Source organism: Oxyura jamaicensis, chromosome 3 (genome assembly GCF_011077185.1).
Source record: "Oxyura jamaicensis isolate SHBP4307 breed ruddy duck chromosome 3, BPBGC_Ojam_1.0, whole genome shotgun sequence".
NCBI lineage: Eukaryota > Metazoa > Chordata > Aves > Anseriformes > Anatidae > Oxyura > Oxyura jamaicensis.
In genome coordinates this window covers 13,567,584-13,579,959 of record NC_048895.1, presented here as the reverse complement: position 1 = coordinate 13,579,959, position 12,376 = coordinate 13,567,584, and the positions used below count along the sequence as shown (strand labels likewise).

At 61.9% G+C, this 12,376-nt stretch overlaps 2 protein-coding genes across 2 annotated transcripts; one reads left to right on the top strand and one right to left on the bottom strand.

The window, feature by feature from the left end:
- Window positions 1-116: 116 nt before the first annotated feature.
- LOC118165165 (transmembrane protein 121-like) lies at window positions 117-2,755 on the top strand. The gene is made up of 2 exons (XM_035323107.1): window positions 117-331; window positions 1,748-2,755. Exons 1-2 carry the CDS (start codon window positions 132-134, stop codon window positions 2,685-2,687), a joined length of 1,140 nt encoding a protein of 379 aa, XP_035178998.1. The 5' UTR covers window positions 117-131; the 3' UTR covers window positions 2,688-2,755.
- A 1,848-nt stretch (window positions 2,756-4,603) lies between these two features.
- On the bottom strand, window positions 4,604-11,779 carry RRP36 (ribosomal RNA processing 36). Its single transcript, XM_035323097.1, has 13 exons — window positions 11,643-11,779; window positions 11,386-11,552; window positions 11,149-11,285; window positions 10,904-11,009; window positions 10,550-10,793; window positions 10,235-10,428; window positions 9,924-10,079; window positions 7,645-7,774; window positions 6,055-6,121; window positions 5,523-5,627; window positions 5,321-5,395; window positions 5,099-5,216; window positions 4,604-4,886 (listed from the first exon to the last, which is right to left on the bottom strand). Exons 1-13 carry the CDS (start codon window positions 11,741-11,743, stop codon window positions 4,747-4,749), a joined length of 1,740 nt encoding a protein of 579 aa, XP_035178988.1. The 5' UTR covers window positions 11,744-11,779; the 3' UTR covers window positions 4,604-4,746.
- Between the last annotated feature and the right edge of the window lie 597 nt (window positions 11,780-12,376).

Sequence of the window (12,376 nt, the reverse complement as noted above, 5' to 3'; positions counted from 1 at the left end):
GGCTTCAGCCCCGCCGGTGCGGGCTGAGCCCCGGGGACCGGGGGAGGGTCTCCCCCCGAGCCCAGCCGCGTCCCCGTTTCCCTCGCCGAGCCTCCCCGCCCCCGGTGCGCCGCGCCGAGGGTCGCCGAGCGATGCTGCGAACGGACAGCGAGAGCCGGCCGCGGACCCCCGCTCCCTCGGCCCGGCCGTCGTCCCTCCGCGCCGCCCCCCGCCCCGGCTCGGAGCAGCTCCCTTCCACGTCGCCGCTCTCCTGCTGCAGCCCGTCTGCACGCTCGGCCGAAGGCTCGGGACATGCGGGATTTGGGGCTTTCGCCTGTCCGGGCACCCCCAGGTAACGCCAGCGTGCGGGGGGCTCGCTCGTCGCAGGGGCCAGGGGTTGGCAGCCCCATGGCAGGCCCCGCTGTGGCCCGAAAGGGGGACAGAGCGGCTGCCGGGTGGGATTGGGGACACGGGGGCAGCATGCTGAGCGCAGGGCTGGGGGGCGGGAGGCTCCTCCAAAGGCTTGAGGAGCCTGCAGGGTTAAACATAGGAAGCCTACGGGTGCTCCAGGCGTGCCCCATCTATCGGAACCATCATCTCCCTCATCCCCTCCAGCCTCTGGCGTCTCTGCCTTGGAGGCACCCGTGCCCAGCAGGTCGCATCCCTCAGAGCGCACAGGTTCTTGGCCAAAAAGTACTTCTGGCATCGTGGTGCCTCGCGTGCCCCGCTCCCACGCGCTCGCTCTGCTCAGTGCCACCTGCCCTGCCTGTGGCTGAGCAGGCAGTGCTGGGGCAGCGCGGCGAGCAGCCGAGCCTCGTCCTCCATTTCAGCCCGGGGGCTGGCTCCCCTCCAGAGCAGCTGCCGAGCTGTGCCACGCAGGGCCCCGGCTCCCTGCTCCCTCCGGCACTGGCAGCAGCTGCCTGCAGCTGTGCCTGGCCAGGAGGGGGGAGCCCGACGGCGCCCGTGCTACCTAAGGCTTGCGGGGCGCTCGTGGGGTCTGGGCTTTGCTCTGCCCCCGTGCCGGGAAGCCGAGCGTCGGGCTGAAATCGAGGGCCTCTGGCAGAGCTCTGCGGGTCCTGGAGCTGTGGCCCAGTGCTGCCTCTCCTTGCTCCCTGCTCATCATGCCGGGGAACAGCGGGCGCAGGCAGACAGCTGTAGGCAAAGCTCTTGAGGAGCACGAGGCTGGAGGAAACTGAAGATGTTGGGCAGATTTCTTCCCTCCCACCCTACGGCTTATTTTTAGCCCGGCTGTCCTTTCTCCTAATGCTGAGCATGAAAATGAAGGAGGCTACAAAGATGGGCTCTGGCTCACAGCCGTTAGGGACCTGCTCGGGCTGAGAGCACAGCCACGGCCGTGCGTGCCTTCCAGGAAAGAGCAGGACCAGGGCCACAGACCGGGAAAGCCCCCAGAAAATAAGGCACGTGCCCTTCCCTGCGGCAGTGCGAGGAGCTCCTGGAAGAGGCAGCAGCACCCCGAGTGCTCGAGGGACACCCAGCCTGCCCCATGGTCCCCCAACCCGCAGCCCCTGGGGTCTGAGCTGGGGCTTGTACCTGTTCCCCAGCAGGATGTCCTGCGGAGACGTGGCCTGGCACGTTCTGGGGGTTTGAAACAATGCAGGTAGATAGGCTGGGAGAAGAGTCGATGGCCAGCCACCATCCCCACCCCTCCCTTTGGTCATCCACCGTTGGTGGGGAGAGGGGGGGACAGGAGGGTGGGGACGGGCGAGCCCGGCGGCTCCCTGATGGCCCTGCCTGTTCCTCCACGCAGGATGGTTCCCGCCCCGCCCATCAGCAAGCCCCACGTGTGCCTCTCCACGGTGCTCATCATGAGCAGCCTCATCCTCATGGATGCCTACCTGGTGGAGCAGAGCCAGGGCTCCAGGAAGCTGGGCATCTGCGTCATGGTGGCGGTGGGCGACGTCTGCTTCCTGCTGGTGCTCCGCTACGTGGCCATCTGGGTCGGGGCGGAGGTGAAGACAGCCAAGCGGGGCTACGCCATGATCCTCTGGTTCCTCTACGTCTTCGTGCTGGAGATCAAGGTCTACTTTGTCTACCAGAACTACAAGGCTGACCGGAAGAGCCTGGACCTCATGGCCCGCAAAGCGCTGACCTTGCTGCTCTCCGTCTGCATCCCGGCCCTCTACGTGCTGCTGGTGGCCACCGAACGCATGGAGTACGTCCGGACCTTCAAGAAGAAGGAAGATCTCCGCAACCGCCTCTTCTGGGTCATCGTGGACATGCTGGATGTGCTGGACATCCAGGCCAACCTGTGGGAGCCCCAGAAGAAGGGTCTGCCGCTCTGGGCGGAGGGCATCATGTTCTTCTACTGCTACATCTTGCTCCTGGTCCTCCCTTGCGTGTCCCTCTGCGAGATCAGCATGCAAGGCATCGGCATCGTGCCGCACCGGATGATGCTGTACCCCATGCTGAGCATGCTCACCGTCAACATCACCACCATCTTCATCCGCGGCAGCAACATGGTCTTCTTCAGGGACGCCCGCGTCTCCAGCATCTTCATGGGCAAGAACATGCTGGCCATCGGCCTCAAGGTCTGCATGTTCGTGCAGTACCAGCGGCATCGGAACCACGCGCCGCTGGGGCCGGGCCCTGCCCCGCAGGGTGCCTGCCAGCCCCAGCCCTCCCCGGCGCCGGGCAAGTCCCGGGACCAGCCCGCTTGCCCCGAGGAGCTGGCCCAGGACAACACGTGATGAAGCAGCCTGGGCACCGCCACGCTTGGCCATCCCTGCGAAACACCAGGAGGGCCGCAGAGCCCCTGGACAGCGGGGACTGATCCTGCCTCTCCTCCCTCCCCGGGCAAAAGCTCTCCGTGCTGCGAGAGCCGGGTGCCCACGCTGGGGGGAGCGAGGGCTTCCTCCTCCTTCTTGGACAGCCGCAGGCTCAGCGGGGGCTCGGCCAGGGGACCTTTTTCGTATCTCCCTCTTTGCAATAAAAGACCTGAGCCCTCCTTGTGTCTGCGTCCCCCGTCCCTAGCGTGTCCAAGTGTCACGTGGCGGTGGTGGGGAAAGGGGAGCTCACTGGTGGCCACCCAGACCCGGGGAGAAGGTGCCAGGCACCTGCATGGGGGGCATTCGCTCCTCAGCTCTCCTGTGCTGGACAGGAGGTGAAACCTGTGTCCCAGGGGATGGGGACACGGGGACCTGGGAAGGCCACTCCTGCATGGCCTCTCAGCCAGGGCTTCCAGCCTCCTTCCTCAGCTCTCTCCTTGCACCGTTACCAGGAGAGATTTGTTCAGCTCCAGGATGAAAACAAAGCACGGCACAGCAAACGGATAGCACAAAGAGGCCGTGACAGCCTTGAGCTTCGGTGCCACCACGCTGCTGCCAAGGAACCCCCCCTCCAAAGGCGTAAGGATGCGGCAGGCTCTGCATCCCCCAGCGTGAGGCCAGGAGAGGAGGAAGAGGCTGGGCAGAGCGCAAAGCAAGCCAGGCGTGGGCTAATGGTGGCTGAGGATCTCCTTGTCATCCCTAACCAAGCTGGCACATCCCACTTCTTCCGCCTTCCCCCAGTCTCACCAAAACCCGTCAGCAGAGCAGGATGTGCGGGGAGGCAGATGCCTCAGTACCGCCCTCAGCCAGGCACGCTGGCGTCGCTCGCCTCGCTTCCTGCTCGCTGCGAGGCCTCTCCCCGGGCCCCACGCAGCAGCTGCCCGCCTGCAGCAGCGCGGCTGTGCCCAGCTTGGGCAGGGAGCGCCCAGGGGCCCTGCTGACCTGGGTCCAACGGGGAGCACTGGGCTCACACCCGCATCACCTCCACGAGGAGAGAGCCAGCAGGAGGGAGGAGAAATGACAGAGGTGCTGGTCAGGGGGAGTGCTGGAGGGAGGCACGTCCTGCGAGCTCAAACTACAGCTTGGATTGCAACAGCACCGACACTGGGAGTAGAGGAAAAGTGAAGTATTTATTTTGTGCAGAGCCAGTGTGACCTAGGAGCACCAACAGCCCTGTAGGGAACAGGCTGAGAAGGGGGCAGCCCTGCTGGAGATACCAGGCAGCCGTGCCCCGCCAGCCAGCAGTGTGCCTGGCCACCACACCACGGCTGCTTCGCCAGACACGGACACAATTCTCTCGCCTCTTCTCAGCACTGGCCAGACTACAGGGGGATACCGCACCCAGGCCGGGCCCCCAGCAGGAAGGCGTTGGCCCTCTGGGCTCACTGCAACTGAGGATGTGAAATCTGGCAGGGGCTGGAGAACCGTGCTGGGAGGCTGCGGGAAGCTGGCTTACCGAGTCTCAGAAGGAGAGGCCTACAGGCAAGTCCTCCTGCTCACGGCCAGACCTGTAACGAGGTTTTTAACAAGACAGAGCCGGGCACGTCACTGAGAACAGTATCATAGGCTAGAACCAGGCAGCGTTCCTGGAGGAGAAAAAAAAATCCCCTTGAGACCCAGAAGCAGTGGAGCAGGGGCCCAGAGAGGTGGTGGTATCTGTCCTTGCACATTTCCAGCCCCAAACAAAGCAAGCCCTGAGCAACCTGCTCTGAATTCAGTGCTGGCCCTGCTCTGAGCAGGGCTCTGACCAGAGCCTTCCCACCTGGTGCCTGTGAGACCCAGAGAAGAGCCAGTGATGCAGGGCACAGCTTGTGCTCTCCTAGCTAGAGGAAGAGATGAGCAGGTGCAAGGTCTGGAGCCTAACAGCATCACCGTACAGTGATGGCAGGAAGATGGGGGGCCACTTCCCAGACCTGGCCAGGGCAGAGGGAATCCCAGCAGCAGCCCCACCTCTCCAGGCAGCAGCACGCCTGTCCAGCCGTCACAAGTTCTTCTGCGAGGGCAGCCGGCGCTTGTCTTTGATGGCATTCCTCTTCCTTTTCTTGTTCAGGAAGCTCTCCAGCTTTCCGCTCCTCTTCAGTTCTGCATACTTCTCTGCCAGCTCCAATTTCCGCTTCTCAGCTGCGAAGGAGAGAGGAGCAAGGCTTTAACCCAAGCCTGAATCATCTCTGCACACTGGCCCCTTCTCGCCTCTCCCTCCCTGGCTCCAGGCCCGGCTTGTCACTCGGGTGCCAGCACCAGACCCATCCCTCCACAGCTCCGAGCAAAATTATCGACCACTCGCTTCCAGAGCTCGGAGCCCTGTCAGCAGCATGTTCACACTCTGTACTTACATTTCTTCAGGAAGAAGGGTTTCTTCCCCTGCTTGGCCAATTCCCGTTGTTGTCTCTTCAAAGACAGCTCCCTCTCCCTCCGTTTTTGCTGGTTTTTCTGTGCCTGCTCTTGCTGCGTCTGTACAGAAAGGATGGCCCGTGTCCACAAGTGTCTGGACAGCCCTCATGTCGCACCTCCTCCCTTCGTGCCTCACAGGAGAGGAGCTGCTGCACCCAACTTACCATGCGGTTCAGGAGCTGCTGCAGCTTCTCCTTCTGCTCTGCGTCCCGGCATTTCTTCAGCTGCTTCTGAATCATCTGGAGAAGAGAGCAGAAAGCTGCGTCACTGCCTGCCTGCCAGCTCCGCTGCAAAGGGCCTTTGCGGAAGCTGCTCCTGCCAAGCAAGGTTCTTCTGGCCAAGGACAGGCATAAAATAAAGCATCACCTCCTTCTCCCGCTTCTTGATGGTGTCCAGGAAGCTGTACGTCTTCATAAACACTTCAGGGTTATACTCTCCAGACAGGTCATCAAATCGAGGGTCTCTGTGGATCTGGAAGCAGGGAAGGCAGAGCTGAGAGCCAGGGCCGGGATTACCGTTAAGGTCCTGCTTTCTCTCTTCCCATTGATCAGACCCGGACGTTTTTATTTTTTTATCTAGCAATATTTACAGCCACCACTGAAAACACCTGCAGTTAGCAGAGACTGAGCCCAACAACAAAGGTGGCAGCCCCTCACCAAGTCATCATGTCCGCGTCCAGTTTACCAGGCAACAGCAATAAGCCCAATTAAAATCGGCACCTGCTGCACCCCACCTCTTGTTCTCCCCAGAATACACGGTACCTGTACCCACGCTCAGCACGGGCCAAGCCCCATCTCCCTCTAACAGCCTGTGCCACCTCCAGCAGCCCCAGCACCACGTCTGTGCCCCTCAGCGTCACGAAGGGAGCGGACCTGAGCTGGGGAGAAGGAGCACCCACCTTCTTTGTGACAGGGACAACTTGTCGCAGAAAAGGCACGGGTTTCTTGGCAGACATCTCCACTGGCCTGAAAGAGAAAAAAAAAACATATTTGAAGGGAGCAGAGGGCAGAAAGAGGCTCAGAGTAATGTGCCAGCAAGTCACGCAGACCCTCTGGAGGGTATTAAAGCACAGTGCCAGAACACCAGGCTCCTCCCATGGTGATACATAGAGAGGTGGCTTGGTCAAGACCCAAGTCCTTGCAGCACAGGCCTTTGGAGCTCGGTGCTTTAGGGGTGAGAGGAAGGCAGGATAACGCGGGAGGGGGCAGCATGACTCTCCCCATACCACTGGGATGCTGCATCCCATCATTTGTCCATACATCGTGCACGTTATCAGAAACGGGAAGAGACGTGTGAAGCCCCCGCCGAGAGTCCTGGCATTACGACCTCATTACACCGGGGCAAGGAGCACGGCCAGCCCTGAGGCAACAAAGCAGATCTCCAGCTCACACCCAAGGCAGCATTTAGCGTATTTTCACATCCGCCCATGTAGCTACACCCCTGTGCAACGCTCAAGTCAGCTTTATAGCCCATCGCTGAAAGCAGCCGAGTTGCCGGGGATTTCCCTGAAGTCCTTTTTAAGTTCACTTCCATTATAAAATCCATGAGAGAAACAGCATCTGGGACTTACAGAGATGCAGCGCTGAAAGGATTAGGGGAATTAAATAATAAAAACAGAATTATGCAAACCGTGTATTAGAAATAGAGACGCCGTGCGAGGATGCTGCACTACACAAGATCTCCCAGCCTCTCGGGTAGAAGGCAAAGTAGAAACATTCTGGTCAACTGCTCGATTCGGAAGGAAAAGCAACTCAGCAGAGGTTCAGAAATAGGCGAGGGAACACCAGTGTACCAGAGGAAACCCATTCAAATCGCTCGGATATGACTCTGAGGACTGAGAACTGTTAACTACTGCCAATAAAGAGTAATGCTATGGCAGCTGCTAATGGCAGAGGCCTGCGGAGGCCGGTAGAGATCTGATAGGCTTTGTTGCACTGAATACATTCCACAGTCGCCACATCAATCGCGTCTCCAGAGAATACAAACAGGAGGCGTACAGACTACTGAGAGCAGGAGAGTACTGGGCAGAGGGGAGGGAGGGAGGAACATCCGCACAGAGGAGAGAAGAGCAGAAGGATGAATGAAATCCCAGAACAACTGGCCGATCCTGCAGCTACGGGAGCTGGGCAGGAGACCCCGATAAGCTGGAAGGGGATCAGAAAGCAGCTAGGGGACAGAGGTAGAACACTGTCCCTTAAAAGAGAAGCAAGCTGTGCTTCTGGGTTAAAAGCATCTCAATGCAGAGGGCGTAAAGGAACTGTCAAGTAACAGGTGACAGCTGGGGAGCAGGACAGAGTATCGAGAGCTCAAGCACTACCAGCCCGTTCCCAGACAAAGCGCTGTGGTGAAGGACGCTGCTGTACAGCACGTTAAAGGAGATCTACGCCAGCCCCAAGGCAACAGCGACCCGTGAGGAGTTCCCAGCACTACTTCTGGAGAGCAGAGGGCACACGGGCACGTCTTTCTGAAAGCACGAGGACACCTTTACCCCTTTTTGCTTCGTTGCTCCTTCAATGCGGGCTTGGCAGTTTTCTTCTGAGCAGTCACCTGCTTGCTCACTCTTGTTCCCGTACTGCTCTGCAGCTGGAGTCGCTCCTCAAAAGACATAAAACATGGATCTGGAAGAGAGAGCAGAACACACCTGAACCAAACGGCTTCTCGAGGCACTTCCCAGCCCTGAATTCCACCAAGAGGGACAGCTCAGTTGGATACAACTGGCACGAGCCCAGTGGTGCCATCCCTCTCCTACTGCACGGACAAAGAAACCACTGCTCCCCTCAGCTTACACCTTATATTTTCCAAATTATTCCTTCTCGCCTCTAACCGCCGCATAGAAGACCAACACAACAGAAGAAACATCAAAGCCACTTCTACGCAAAGTGCCGATGAACGCACAAGATACTCTCCTGGAGTCTTCTGTTGCTATGCTTCTTTAAGATCACTGTCACTGAAGGAGATTGAACAGCTCTTACAAGCTATAAACGTTATCATCCCAAATGACGAGTGCTACACCAACAGCATATTGTTCTCCTCCTAACTGCAACCAAACCAATTCTTTCTGGGTTTACGCCTGGGAAGCGATCATCTTAGGGGAGTTCACAGCCTTCAGTGCAGAAATCTTTACACTGTGCTCCAGGAAGAATCTGTACTCATTGCACAAGTTAGCGGGGTGTAGAGCAGTTCATCTCTGCACAGGAAGATTTGTGGGTGTCACTGGACAAATGGAAGTGTCTGAGCAAGGACAGTCAGAGGGGCAGAGAAAACATTAAAAGAAAGGAAAAATGATGTGGAAACGGCTCTAATGTTTTGTGAGGACAAAGGCACTGTCACTTGCCTTTCCAAAAAAGTACCATGAAAGTAGCAGAGACACACGCTGGCAACGAAACCAAGAAGCAACACACTAAAATCCGATGGGGAAAGCACCTTCCGCACAGCAGCAGCGGTGCAGGACACGTGTCCTACCGTGCGTCTGTAGGAGACTGGCAAGAACTAGCCACTCACGCGGACACAAACATCATCTGATAGCGGCAGAAGAAAAAAACAACAAACCACCAGCTGTTCTGGCAGGAGCCAGTGGTCCCAGCCGGCAAACAGAGCTGGGTAGAAGTTGAGGAAGTGCAGTGCCCTGCTCCAGAAGGGCTGCTCCCATCCCTGGGGGAAACTCACCGTCCTGAGGGGATCTCCATCACGGGCCCGGCCTGCTTCCCTCATGCCCTGCACCCTCTCCCGATGCTTTAACTGCCCGGTTGCTTTTCCCCTCGGAACAGCTCAGCAGGAAAGGACCTTCAGAGACCCAGCCGCGCTGCCAGCCCCACCAACACCCGCAGCGGGTCACTGAGGGGTCACCAAACCCCTCGGGAGCACCCACTATCCCATCCCTACCTCAGACATTCGCCCCGGTGCCCGGGCCCAGCGGCTCTGGGCCGCTCCGGGGCGTGCTGCAGGGGCAGGAACCGACGGAGGGGACAAACGAGGGGACAGCGGGCAAGGGCTCAGCCCCTCAGGGCCTCCTCAGGTCCTCCTCAGGTCCTCCTCAGGGCCCCCTCAGGGCCCCCTCAGGCACAGCGGGAGCGGCCGCAGGGCCTCACCTTCCGACGCCGGGCCCACTGCCGCCTCCTCCTCTTCCTCCTCCTCCTCCTCTTCCTCCTCATCTTCTTCTTCTTCTTCCTCTTCCTCCTCCTCCTCCTCTTCCTCCTCCCCCCCCCCTCCGGTCCCCTCTGCCGCCCCTCATGGCCGCCCCCTCCCCTCAGGCATGCGCCCACCAACGCTCGGGGCAAGCTCGCGCGCGCGCAGGCGCAGTCAGTCAGTCACGGAGCCACTCGGTGGGAGGGGCTTTTATTGAGGAGGGAGATGCGCGCGGCGCGCATGCGCACTGCCCGGCGCGGCCGCTTCCAGCGCGTCGCCTAGGAGACGGGCCAGCGCCAGGGCGGCGTCGGGCGGCGCGGGGCAGGCCGCGGTCCCGGGGCAGGCCGGAGCGGCGGCGGAGGGCGGCGAGAGGCTGTCGGCCAAGGCGCGGAGCTGTGCGGCTAGCCGGCTGAGCGCCGGGCCCGGCGGCGAGGCGGCGGCGGGAGGCTGTGCCGGGCTGCGTGGCGGTGCCGGGCTGTGTGGCGGTACCGGGCTGCGAGGCCTTGAGGCGCGGCGCCGTGCCCGCAGGTAGGCCGCCTCCTCCTCCCTGCGGCGGGCACGGCGGTGAGGGGCGGCCCCCGGGGCACGGCGCCCTCCCACCCCCCCCCCTCGCCGGCCGAGCCTCCCCGGCCTAGCGCTCACCTGAGGCTGCGGCTGGAGCAGGCGATGAGGCCGCGGCCCCGCCGCGCCCACACGCGGAGCCAGGCCCAGGTGCGGTCCCTGCGGAGCACACGCAGCACCGCGGGGCTCCCTGCCGGCCCCGGGCCCAGCGCTGCGGGAAAGGGGAGGTGTTAGGGGGACGGGGGTGCTCGGAGAAATGGGGCTCATCGGGGGTTGTCCCCCCTCACTGCACTGTGCCAGAGCACAGTGATGGTGCCCCCAGCTTGGCAGCCACCCATGTGCTTGTGAACCCATGTGGACATGTAACTAACTCTCCTCATCTTCCTTTTTACAGTGAGCAGGACTAAATCGGCTTTGTCTCGGCCGTCCTGGTCTTGGGTGTAGCCCAAGTGGACAGTTCCAGGCCTGACACTCACCCACAGCCCGGTGCTGGGCAGCCGCTATGTCAGTGTCCTCGGGGTGCAGGAGGCTGTACCACGACTGACCGACCAGCTCCTCCCTGTGGTAGCCGAGGTGGTAGATGACACTGGGGAGGATAAGAGGAGCGGGGTCCAGCCTGCATCCCGCACCTAGGCTTAGCGAAGTGAAGCCATCCTGGCTGGCCTGGACAGCTGGCCTGGGCTGTGGTGTGAGCGGGCACCCCTCACCTCTCCGTGACATCAGTAAATGTCATGTCCAGGGCATGCGTGCTGTGGAACAGGTCGTCCTGAGAGCCGGCGTCGCCCTCTGCAGCCAGCCGCGGGACCGGCGTGCAGAGGGCCAGGAAGGCTGCAGAGGGGGAGGCCGGCCAGCGTGGGGCCAGGAAGCGCCCGCGCACCGCCACGGCCCGGTTACCCCCATGCTGCAGCCGGAGGACCTTGGATGTGCGCATCTCGCTGACAAACGTGACTTCTGCAGAGAAGCAGGAGTGGGCCTGGGGCTCCCCTGGAGGCCCCGCTCCCCTCCCAGGTAGCCACAAAGAGAGACCCCACCCCAGCGGCCTCCCGTTCTCCCAGCCTTACCCCTGCCCGGCTGCTCCTGGGCCAGGAGGAGCTTCTTGCGTGCATCCTCCCGCGTTCGCCCATCCAAGATGTCAAAGACTGTGTCCCCCTGGGCGAGGAGCTCCACCTGGTCGGGGAGCTATGGTCACGGAGCGTGCCTGCCCCGGGGTGCCGGCTGCTGGCACACCGCGAGCTCACGGCCCACTGAGGCCACAGGAGAGCCTCGTGGGGACAGCGACTGCGACTCCACAGCGGCCAGGCCTTACCATGGAGAGGCCCAGGACCTGGGAGACGTTCTCGGAGATGTAGACCAGCTTGCCGCCGGCTGAGAGCACCAGCAGAAACCCCGGCAGCAGGGAGAGCAGCTCCGCACCGAGCACCGGTCCCGCCGGGAGAGCCGAGTCTGCGGGGGGGGCGCAGCGTGAGGCGCCTGCAGGAGCAGTGCCCCCCTGCAGAGCCGTGCTGGCGAGGCAGCGGGCAGGTACAGCGGTGCCCACGGGTACCTGGAGGGAAGAGGTGAGCGCCCCGGAGCCGGAGGCACACCAGGGCCATGGTGTGGAGGTAGGAGAGGCGCTCCTTCTCCCGCGCCGAGATGGGCAGCAGGGAGCGCAGCGCCTGCAGCTCCGCGTTGATCTGGTCCCGGCGAGCCTTCGAGGCGCTCTTGGTCGACCTGCAAAGCCAGCTCTTTGGGGAGCCCTGTCCGGGGAGGGGCAGACAGCATCCCTGTCCCCTGCAGCCCCGTGGACGAGGGGCGGCTCACCTGAACGGCTTGGAGGCACCCGGCGCCGACCCAGCCCTCCTGGGCAGGCAGCTCGCCTCTGCCTGCAGCGGCCTGTGGCAGTGGCTGCAGAAGATGGTCATGGTGCCGGCACGGCACGCCCGGAGCTGGCAGAGAGCCTCTGGCCTCCTCCGCCTGCGGCTGCCTCTGAACCCGCTGACCCCCGCCGCTCCCGGCCTCCTTTTGTAGCCTCCCGGGGCGCAGGGGCCAAGGCGGCGCGCGGAGGAGAGGTGCCTCTCCTGACGCAACTGCCAACAGCTCGCGGCTATTTTTAGAAGGCAGGCTGCTAAAAATAGCCCCGGCGGCCCGGCTGCAATCTGAGAGGGGAAGCAATAAAAGGAAGCTGGGGTCTGTAAAGCGAGCCTGGCAGCTCAGGAGGGGGCAATGACGAAGGCAGCAGGGATCCCACCGCGGGGTGCGCGTCCACCAGCTGCCGACCGACCGTCAACAGCACAGCACAAAGTCCGTGATGGGCTGGGGACCTGAGGTGTGGGGGGCCATGGTGTCCCTAAACCCTCGGAGGGGAGCAGGGTGCCTACAACCGCCTCCCTTGTAAGGTGATTCCCTTCTCCCCACCAAAGGTTCACTCTCCTAGAGGGAGCTGGCATGGGGCACCAGGTGTCTCCATCCTGGAGCTTGTGATTGTCCCCTCAGGAGCCCCATCCCATAGCCAGGAGCACCTCGGGGTGCATCCACACTGCCCCACGGCGAGTTGG

Coding starts and splice junctions, on each gene's coding strand:
- RRP36 (XM_035323097.1), bottom strand. CDS start 11,743: ATGACCATCTTCTGCAGCCACTGCCACAGGCCGCTGCAGGCAGAGGCG. Junction 11,553..11,642: donor GGTGCCTCCAAGCCGTTCAG/GTGAGCCGCCCC, acceptor CTGGCTTTGCAG/GTCGACCAAGAGCGCCTCGA. Junction 5,217..5,320: donor AGCAGCTCCTGAACCGCATG/GTAAGTTGGGTG, acceptor CTTTCTGTACAG/ACGCAGCAAGAGCAGGCACA.
- LOC118165165 (XM_035323107.1), top strand. CDS start 132: ATGCTGCGAACGGACAGCGAGAGCCGGCCGCGGACCCCCGCTCCCTCG. Junction 332..1,747: donor GCCTGTCCGGGCACCCCCAG/GTAACGCCAGCG, acceptor TCCTCCACGCAG/GATGGTTCCCGCCCCGCCCA.